The sequence below is a fragment of the Pleuronectes platessa genome, chromosome 16, assembly GCF_947347685.1.
Source record: "Pleuronectes platessa chromosome 16, fPlePla1.1, whole genome shotgun sequence".
Lineage (NCBI taxonomy): Eukaryota > Metazoa > Chordata > Actinopteri > Pleuronectiformes > Pleuronectidae > Pleuronectes > Pleuronectes platessa.
In genome coordinates this window covers 23,980,748-23,991,631 of record NC_070641.1, presented here as the reverse complement: position 1 = coordinate 23,991,631, position 10,884 = coordinate 23,980,748, and the positions used below count along the sequence as shown (strand labels likewise).

Here is a 10,884-nt window from a genome sequence, read left to right as displayed (position 1 = left end):
TGGAGTCTACGTGTAAATATGAAGCTGCAGTCCGTTATCTGTTAGCTTAGCATAATGGAAACAAGAACCTCTTTAAGATCACTAACATATCATATCTTATGTATTTATTCTAACCCAAAGTCCAAACGTGACGCATCATGATTTCTGGAGGTTTATGTGTTAAAAACACGATCTACAGAAACTGTGAAGGAGTTTCAGAGATGAAATGAACAGGACACTTGGTTTTCAACAAACAGCTTCTCAGGTTTATTCAGCAGATTGGTAACATCTCGCTGGTCAGATGTTCACATGATCCCACATCAAGACGACCACGATCCTTAACCTCTGGCGGTGGCTGCGGCTGCTGCAGCGGCGTCTCGGGCGGTTTTTTCGGCGGCGGCTTTGGCGGCAGCGGCGGTGGCGGCTGCGGCGGCGGCGGCGTCAGAGGCAGTGTCGGCGGCTGCTGAGAAGGCGTCAGCGGCGGGGGCTACAGCGGCTGCGGCAGGGTCGGCGACTGCGGCAGCTTTGGCTGCGGGGTCGGGGTTGGCTTCATTGATTCTGCAGAGATTAATGGTATTATTAAAATTATTATGATAATATTATATATCACAACATTTACTGGTCCGTCACTTTCACCGAACCCAGTGATGACAGTGTTCAATATCTGTGTGTGATAGAAATTAAAGGCAGTTTTACTGTTCTACAAATTAGACAAGTTCTCTAGTTTTGTTTCATTTAAAATCATAATAATCAAGTAATTATTGAAATGAAAGGTAGGTCTTAAGTTGAGCTATATGCCAGTCTGGTGAGGTATATTGTGGTATATTATTAGTGTAATGCTGCTAATACTTCAACTCTGTCAGAAAACAGTAAAAAAAAAAATTGTGTGTACTGTGTTGTCAGCTTTATAGAGAATATGTAAGTCACTCTTGATAATTATGTACAACATTGATTTATCTCATTTACAAAATTTGCAGCATAATGCCCAGAAAAGAGAGACTCCAAAAGCAGAAGGACGGAACTGCAGCAAGCAGCTCAGGGTAGCAGCTCTCTTTTATCTTGGATCAGGCCATCAACTAGTAAAACAAATTATGGTTCATAATAGACAGTAGTATGAATTGAAAATATCCCACTGTGTTTTCTATTTATTCATTATTATTATTTTCAATTTTATAAATAATTTTGGCGATGGGTGCCCTTTTTTGGGGGTTTTAGCACTTGCCCCCCAAAATGTCTGTGCACGTGCCTGCCCCTCTGGGATAATGCAGATATCATTCCTTCCTTCCCAAGATATTTACAGTAAAACCAGATTTATAGAAGAAACAAAGTGAGTGTTCACGTACCTTATTGTCCAAAATAAGAAAATTAATTGTCCGACGGTGAAGAGTGAGAGAGCCATTTTGATAGTTTTTAGGGAGCACTGCTTCACTACAAAATGAAGATGTGGTAAAGATACAGGCGAATGTGAGTCTGTTTTGTAGTAAATGGAGCCTGAGTCATCGCTTGACTGTCAACCAATCTGAGCAGATTGGCACAACACTCCCCCAGTTTTGTTTAAGTTCAAACATCTCATGAACTAAATCAATAGTTTAAATGTGACCCAGTTCACTTTGTTTTTCCCAGTTTAATGAACTCACACAGTTTTCCAGCCTGTGGGAAACGATGATGCCAGCGATGGTTCAGTCAAATCAACAAACTGCTTCTGAAACGAGGTCATGAACACGTTGCGTCAGGAAGTTAAACTCAAACGTGGCTCTCTTTGTTTCTGCGCTAATTCTCTGCTGCAACATTAATGAATGAACATTTATTATGAATATAATATAGTATAAAAACACAAATTGCTAACAACTTGCTAACTAAACAAAGTTGTGTATGTGAGTGTGTGTGTCTATGTAAATCGGAGTTCTCCCAAAATGGCGGCTGTCCAAAAGGTTAGCATCTTCCTCTGTGCTTCTAAGATGGTCGCTGGTCAACCTAAAGAAACAGCCCCCCTTCTTTTGAAGTGGTTTTACGACAGGTAGCGTGGGAGGAGATAACTATGTGAAGAGATATGCGTGTGTCTGTGTTGGTGCTAAGTCAGACAAAGGGTGTAGAATGAAATGCAAAGAAAGACTGGGGAGGAGGAGCCTAGCAAATTAAAATTACTTTCGAATAACTTATAACCAAAGTATCACAACACAAATCAAACTTATAAACACCACAAAAAATCGAATAAACAGTTTTGCTTAGCCTAGTATAATTGTTAAGCCCAGTTGTGTTACTCGTCCGAGGAAAAGGGAAAAAGGAAGTTGCAGTTCAGTTCGCAATTCTGTGAAGTCTTCTGGCTGGTCCTTTGATTTCTACCTTCGTGGTTCTGTTGAGCTGTGGAACTCAGTTGCTGGTTGAAGTTCCCCTGCAGGACATTGAGTTGCTACTAGGAGTTTGGTAGAGCTTGAGTTGCGAGGAGGTTTCCTTGGTGAGATGAGCTGGAAGCTGAACCTTTGCGCTCCTCTCGTAGAGTTGGACGCGTAGAGATGATACGAGCTGGAGAAATCAGGCTTCTCCTGTCTGCGATGCAGCAAGAGAGGCTGGACATCCTTCCGCCCTCAGACGGATTGAAGAAAGAGATCGAGGAGGGGGAGAAGCGGGCTTATATTGCCCGGGACCTCACAGGTCATGGGGTACAGAGTGACCAATAGGAGTGACCCTTGTGGCTTTTCACACCTCTGTGTGAAGTTGAGGAATCCTGGGAGACTGAGTTCCCTGTGATCTGGCTTTTTCCAGAACAATGGAACATGTGGTTTCAGGCTTTTGACTTCACATATAGGCTGAAGAGAAGGCCTTTGGTTTCATAAAGACACTGTCCCAACAGCGCCATCTACTGATCAAGTCTGTCTCTCTATCTTATACCTCCGGTACCAGAGCGACGAGCCCCCTCAGGGAGCCGGTCGACCCTCTCGCGGTGCTGGCCGGTCCCTCCCGGGAGCTCGTCGCCGTGGAGCGGGCCGCCACATCTGTGGCGGCACATCCTGAATCGAAAATGGTGGACTTCCCCTGAATGTTTACTTGAAGGAGGAATACTCATAAAGCTAGTGAGAGCGTTATTTTTCTCGAATAATCAGAAATGTGAAAATCAGTCAGTATTTTAAAATCTAAATCAGTTGATATGAAACCTTGTAAACCTCTTTAGAAACTGACTTCTTTGTGTTGCCCTCTGCTGGTCAGACTGAGAATGCAGGTTTCAGGCAGCACATTGGCATCACTTTCTGGAGTCTAAGTGTAAATATGAAGCTGCAGTCCGTCATCTGTCAGCTTAGCATAATGGAAACAAGAACCTCTTTAAGATCACCAACATATCATATCTTATGTATTTATTCTGACCCAAATGCAAACGTGACGCATCATGATTTCTGGAGGTTTATGTGTTAAAAACATGATCTACAGAAACTGTGAAGGAGTTTCAGAGATGAAATGAACAGGACACTTGGTTTTCAAAAAACAGCTTCTCAGGTTTATTCAGCAGATTGGTAACATCTCGCTGCTCAGATGTTCACATGATCCCACATCAAGACGACCACGATCATTAATGGCCAGCTTTGGTGGCGGCTGCTGCTTTGGCAGCAGCGGCGGCGGTGGCTTCGGCGGCGGCTTTGGCGGCGGCTGCGGTGGCTGCGGCGGCTTTGGCTGGGGCGTCCATGTTGATGTCAGTGATTCTGCAGAAATTAATGGTATTATTAAAATTATTTTGAAAATATTATATATCCCAACATGTACTGGTCCGTCACTTTCACCGAATCCAGTGATGACAGTGTTCAGTATCCCACCCCCCCCCCCCCCCCAACATAAAATAAAATGACAGCTTCTTCATTCAAACTAAAATCATTTGTTCTTCTGCCTCTCAAACTCTGTTTCCTTCAACCAGCAGGTGTCACCAGATCATCAGGAAGTTTCCTTGAGGCCTTTTTAGGTTTAGGGCTGAAAACAGGAAGTGCTGATGTGAAACATTATGTTAATAAAGATGGTCTACGTTGTCATCTTGTGTTAAACAGGGTCAAACAGGGACTCCATCCGTTTTATATCATTCAAACCAAATTGATCAGAAACATGAGCACTGGAACTGGCCGGTGAAACTGAAGCAGACAGACTTTAACTGCTGCTGATGTTTCCACAGTGATGAAATAAAGATCACTTCTTCTTCTGTGCATATAAACTAGTTTTCCAGTTTTTCAGAACAAACTTTCCATCCGACGAACACAGATGAAGATCTTCATCTTTTACCACTGGCTGTAAAACAAATGGCCCCTCGGGGATAATGCAGATATCCTTCCTTCCTTCCCAAGATATTTACAGTAAACCAGATTTGTAGAATCAGAATCAGAATTATTTTATTTGCCAAGTATGTTTGCACATACAGGAAATTGCCGTGTGTCGTTGGTGCACTGCACATAAAACAACAATATAAAAACAATATAGAACAAAACATATACAGTAACATAGTTATGGGCACGTGCGGTGCTAAACAAAGTGAGTGTTCACGTACCTTAGTGTTCGACAGTGAAAAGTGTCTGAGTCCTGATGAAAACTTTTAGGGAGCACCTCTTATTTATTCACTTCGAGTTTGTGACGCAGCAGGTTGTCGGCTCTGACTGGTTCACCACAAAATTAAGGTGTGGCGAACATCCAGGCCAGTATGAACTTGTTTTGTAACACATTTTACATGGATGTCTCCTGCGTCATTAAAATTAATGACGCAGTTTAAATGGAACTCATCAGCTCGCGTGGTTCGTGTAAAAAATAATAAATAAACATTCGTATTGCACCACAGCTTGGTTGTATTTCCTCTTGTGAAGCTTTCTTTAAATCTTTGAAAAAATTTTAAGGACCCATCGTATGCCCATTTCACCACAGTTGATATGGCTCCTTGGGGTCTTAATGAAATGTCTGTAACATATTTTGGTCAAAATACCACAAGGATCATTTAAAGCAGCCCTCCTCAGATTGACCTGTTTTGAGTGTAAGTGAATGATTCTGAACCAAACCAGGGGATTTTATTTTTGAAATTGACACTTTGAACCAAACAGTTCTAAAAGTTGATTTAACTTTTAAAAGATGCAGCAACAGTTTAACTCAATGGTAAACTGCATTTAACTCAGATTCACTGATGAGAACTTCTTTGTTTCCATCTGAATTCTTCGCTGCAGCTTTTCACAGAGAGAACAACATGTGGTGACTCTTCAGTGATGAGGTTTCTCCTCTGTGCTTCTTTCATGTGTCGACGGTGCCTTCGTCTCAGACAATACAATTCTTCACTTTCCAACACACTGGTTCAGAAATAATCAATCTAACAAACTGAGGCGTCGTGTTTTCAGGTTGTTTGTTCGTCCCGTCCTTGTGAACACGATATATCAGCAACACCATAAAGGAATCTCTTCACATTTGGTACAAACACTCAGTTTGACTCAAAGATGAACTGAATAGATTTTGGTGTTTTAGTTCAAAGGTCAAGGTCACGATGACCACATGTTCTTGTGAAGGTGATTTATCCGAATCCCCCGTAACATTCACTCTGACTCACGTGAGCTTGTTATCTTACGAACGCCTCGACTGAATCCTTTTGTCTCTAACGTTCACTTGGAATCACAGACTCAATGATTATATTTCAGAGGTCAAAGGTCAAAGATCATAGTGAATAATGTTGAGTGAATTCATTTTTCTATCGTCTGAGGTTCACTCCCTGTCTCGCTTTATATTTCTGATGTTTCTAACAGCCTCTGAAGATTGGTGATGATTCATATCTGAGAAATGTGATTATGATGTGTGAACTGGGTCACAAAGTGAACTATGACCCAGTTCAACTGTTTTTTTCCCAGTTTAACGTGACTCACGCAGTGTTCCAACCTGTTTGAACACGATGATGCCAGACAAATCAACAAACTGCTTCTGAATCTAGGTCATGGACACGTTACAACAGGAAGTTAATCTGAAACTATTGCTCTGTTTGTTTATGAACCAGTTCTCTGCTGCACCTTCATCACAGAAGAAAACACGACACACTCACTCTGAGTCTTTCAACTTTTTTTTTAACAATAAAAAAATAAAAATGCACAAATAAAATGGTATTTATAGATCAAGATATATAGATCGAGTGAGAGCCGAATTAACTAGAAATGTGATTAATTTAAATTAATTATGAATAAAATCATGTCACATCAGGTAAACTTTTAAAAATGCACTTAGTTTAAATATGTTAAAGCAGTTTAGCATCTCGTACTTCTGTCTTTTAGGAAGAACGTGGTTCAGATGAGAAGAAAACACATTTCATGAAGTAATGGATTAGATTTTTATATTGAAATTGAAGAATTTTTTCTATTTTTACCAATAAGTCACATCAATCAATATCAATGTATATTAATATACTGTGAGGACCCAGCTGGTGAGCAGTGCCCCACATGGCTGAGGACAGCCAGGCAGAGGAAGCTAAGAGGCGTGGTGTTGGATGGGCGGTACTACTCCAGAGGATCCTCATAGGGAACTCCTCCCCTCCCAGGTGGCTCTGATTGTCCCTTACAGCTGGAGTGAATCAGCCAGGCAATCAGGAGCCATCTTAAAACCTCAAACAAGGGAGTGAGAGGCCGAGAGCTTCAGAGGAGTGAGACCCAAACGCTGTGGCCAGACAGTCTCAGGGTAAGAGGCCAGCGGCCTGCCTGTTTGTGAATGAAGAGGATTAATTGCTGTCTCTCTCTCTCGCTGGATCAGGAAGAGCCCGACGGAATCCCAGATGCCAGTCCGGTTTAGTGTTCTGAGTTACCTTTGTGCGCCCTTTTCACCTCAACTTATGAATAAACCTCATATGTTATGTTCACCACAACCTCCGCTTCTGACTGCTCTTTTTCCGGTTTGTGTACCCACTGTCTGCTTTTGCATAGCAAGGCTCCCACAATACATGTCTGTAAATGAATATGTTCAGTTGATCAATATAATACACTCTGTCAATAAGGTTTCAAGTATATTCATATTTGTGGTTCTATGAGAAAAAGAGACGACCCTCGTCCACCATACATCATATATTTGTTATAAGTGATTGAATAACACATGTCGGTGCAGTAAAGTGAATCATGTTTAATTCAAACGTTTAGAGGAAGAAGAACTCTAAATTACAGGGAGTGAATAAAATACAAAAATAAACTTGTATTCTTTCCTCTCTCTGGACAGAACATGTCGCACCTTGTTGAGTACGATGAGGGAAACTGTGGTTTGTGAATATGATCTGAACAAATAAAATGTCGTTTGAACACCTTTGCAACACCCACCCTGTCCTCTAGAGGGCGCTGCAGTCTTGAACACTTCAGTTGATGGATCATAGCAGCAGGCAAAACAGCAACTGTATGAAAATGTAAGATAATAATTTATCAACTGCTGAAAATGTGGCTGTTTCTATGGGGTGTTTTTATTGGAAGAAGCATTTTGTAAAATGTATTGGTTTAAAAATAAGGTAGGAAGGTAGCTTGTGTGTGTTTGTGTGTGTCCTTGGTTGTGTCTTTCTATGGTCGAGTCAACACGACCATAGGTCTTTACCCAAAACAGAGACACACCAACCAGTGTGTTACACTCACACTGATCACACACAGGAGTTCCCTGCTCGCTGTGTCTTCACGTCTCTTATTAGTCATTTCACTTTCAGACCGAGCTGCTGCTCCTTCATTTCATCCCTTCTTTCTTCTCTCGTCCGTCTCTCATACGCCGTCTCTCTTCACCTCCAAAACTCCCGTCCTATAAAAAGTGCTGGCATGTATCTCTAATGTCTCTACTCTCTACTGTCTGGACATATCACAGCACACACACACACACACACAGGAAAGATCACAGGGCATCCAGTTAACTGTAATGAAAGGTTGTAAAAATGGATCCCTGCAATATAACCCATGTTTTTGCTCCTCTCTCTCTCTCTCACACAGACACACACACACAGACAAACAGACACACACACACTCACAGCATGTACAGTATTTTCACTTCTTAACAACACGTTGGAACACCTGGATGCCTGCAGGTAAAGCAACACACACAATAATATAATTTGCTCAACGTGAGAAAACAAATTCACTGTTCCCACACACACACACACACACACACACACACATGCATAGCAGGACTTATATTGATCTTAAGTTCATCATAACAAAATGAGAATCAAAACTCAGAAATGCCTTTTTAGCTAATCAGAACTATTAATCATGCTAGCTAGGTACAGGTAATTAATGTAATTTGAGGGTTCAACACTGCTTATACTTATTTAAGATACAACTGTGGTTACCTTATGCTTTACTTTTGCTCCTCTTCACAAGTTCTTATCTTCTTAGCTAGTTTCTCCAGCAAATAATCTTCTATTAAGATTAAGATAAGTTTATTTATACCAAACACATGTACAGACATGCACTACACACTCATGCAATGGTAGGTAAATTTAACCTCTGCATTTAACCCATCTGTGTGCAGGACACACAGAGCAGTGAGCGACCATGTACGGCGCTCGATGATAGCTACCTCTTGATGCTGAAAATGTCATCGCTGCTTGAATCATTACTAATGGGGACCAGGAAGTGGGTGGCACCCAACCATATTTGGAAGATGTGTGTGTGTGAAGCAGTGGGTGCAGTACTAGCTAGAAACAGAAGGGCCACCAATGAGCAATGCTCACACACTCACACTCACGAAAAAAAACATGTCTTATGGGCTAATGCTTAAAACATCAAGGGCACCTTCAGAGTAGCTCTAGTAGTCATTTAAAAGGGTTATCCTCATGGGGACCGGGATTTTGGACCCCAAAACGCAACCGGTCCCCATCACGTGACTGTGTAAACAGTCAACGGTCCCCACAGCGTGATGATTACAAGAACACACACACACACACACACAAACAGAGATGATGCAAAGTGGATGAAAGCTGGAAATCAAATAGAAGTGAGACCTGAAAGTGACAATTAGCTTTAAATGAGCAAATAACCTTCGTTCCCCTCGTGCGTGTAAAGGACCAGTGTCGTGTTGTCAGACCAGTTTAATGATTCCTCTCCCAGTGGATCAGGGTTTGAATGAAGCTCTTCATCACTGAGCTCCACGACAGACTCACAGTGTGAAGGATGTGTGCGTGTTTACCTGAAGGTGAACGTGTTAGCTGGAGGTTCAGGTTCAGACCTGATTCACAACATGAAGGAAACGAGCAGCGAGCTTCTAACGGCAGAGAGACGTCACACAAAAGTCCTTTAACACAACGGGACATTTAACAGGTTTTAGTTTGTGTTACACGGACACACGATGGAGAACTAGACTGAAGATCATTTAGGAACACATCCGCCTCGGTCTTACATTCGGCGCGGATATGATCGATTAATCGACATTTCATTCAGCAGATATCAATGTTTTGTGTTCGCAGCTCGGTTGAACGGAGCCGGGCTCGATCCAGTGAAGTTGTGTCCAGGTCTGATTCGCTTCTGGGTTAAATGATGAATGTGTTCAGTCCAGCTGCTTCACACACGAGTCGTTGTTTCCTCAGCTGATCCGCGGGAGAAGCGTTAAATCTACACACTTCACAACGAGGCTCGTGAAGCAGCTGCAGCATCTTCACGTGTCCACCACACAACCCTCGGGATTCGAACCTACCGCCTGCAGCTGGTGTCGAGCGGCCGCCTTCCCGAGTAGCGGCGGCGGGTCGCCCCTCTTCCAGCGCGGCTGCTCCCCGCCGGCTCGCTCCTCTCTCCTCTCCCGGCTCCTGGCGCCTCCGTCCAGGCTGCTGAAGTTCCACACGACCAGGGTCTGCAGCAGCAGCGCGGCCACCGCCGCCAGCAGGAGCCCGGAGCGGAGCCGGGCCGGCCTGCGGGAGCACGGGTTCATCTCTCTCCTCCCTCCGGACCATCCGAGGAGCAGCGAGGAGAGGGGTCCAGGAGGAGGAGAGGGGGAGGAGGGGGGAGGAGGAGGAGGAGGAGGAGGGGGAGGAGGGAGCTGGCAAAGGCTGCAAATGAGGAGAGAGTCTGCAGCAGCACAGAGGAGGAGGACGCCCCCATGTGGCCATCAGAGAGTAAACGGTTTACAAAGGGAGGGGCAGGGCCGGAGCCAGCGCCTCCACGGCCCCGGACGACAGAGTTTAACCTGAAACCACATCTGTCCACAGCAGAGCTTCAGTCCCTGGTCATTCTGCTGAGCTCCAGTAAACCCAGTGAAGTATTACATCATTGTTACTGGTTTATGGAGAAGAGACTAAATGAGTTCAGCTTTAAACTGAATCTAAACTTTCAGTGTGAGTTTGTTCTCAGATTGAACTCTGGACACAAATGTTCTGGAGTTTGTCTTTTCACAAAAGAAGAAGTCGGTTCTCTGATCAGAGCGACAGTGAAAAGAGATTTATTCAGCACAGCTACAATTCAATCCACATGAAGAAAGTCTGGAAGAAACAGGAATAAAAAATGAAAGTTGTTATCGTGCAAAATATCTCAACACAACAGTAAAAAGTTCAAAGATGAATTAAACTGAAGCAGCAGAACTTTCACATTATGTGTTTATGACCTGAGGAGATGATCACTTCGTCACTGCTTCTCCTCCTCTCCGTTACTGCTCCTTCTCCTCCTCTACGTCAGTGCTCCTCCAGCTCTCCTCCCCCACTCCGTCTGCTCCTCCTCCTCCTCTCCGTCACTGCTCCTCCTCCTCTCCGTTACTGCTCCTCCTCCTCCTCTCCTCTCCGTCAGTGCTCCTCCAGCTCTCCTCTCCGTCAGTGCTCCTTCTCCGCTCCGTCTGCTCCTCCTCCTTCTCTCCGTCACTGCTCCTCCTCCTCGTCTCCGCTCCATCACTGCTCCTCCTCGTCTCCAGCAGTGTTTCTCCTCCTCTCCGTCTGCTCCTCCTCTCCGTCACTGCTCCTCCTCCTCATCTCCGCTCCGT

General features: G+C 43.8%; 1 protein-coding gene across 1 annotated transcript; it reads right to left on the bottom strand.

Moving 5' to 3' along the window:
* Positions 1-222: 222 nt before the first annotated feature.
* LOC128458108 (ice-structuring protein A-like) lies at positions 223-2,038 on the bottom strand. The gene is made up of 2 exons (XM_053442763.1): positions 1,323-2,038; positions 223-537 (listed from the first exon to the last, which is right to left on the bottom strand). Exons 1-2 carry the CDS (start codon positions 1,376-1,378, stop codon positions 318-320), a joined length of 276 nt encoding a protein of 91 aa, XP_053298738.1. The 5' UTR covers positions 1,379-2,038; the 3' UTR covers positions 223-317.
* Between the last annotated feature and the right edge of the window lie 8,846 nt (positions 2,039-10,884).

Coding starts and splice junctions, on each gene's coding strand:
- LOC128458108 (XM_053442763.1), bottom strand. CDS start 1,378: ATGGCTCTCTCACTCTTCACCGTCGGACAATTAATTTTCTTATTTTGG. Junction 538..1,322: donor TTCTTATTTTGGACAATAAG/GTACGTGAACAC, acceptor TAATCTCTGCAG/AATCAATGAAGCCAACCCCG.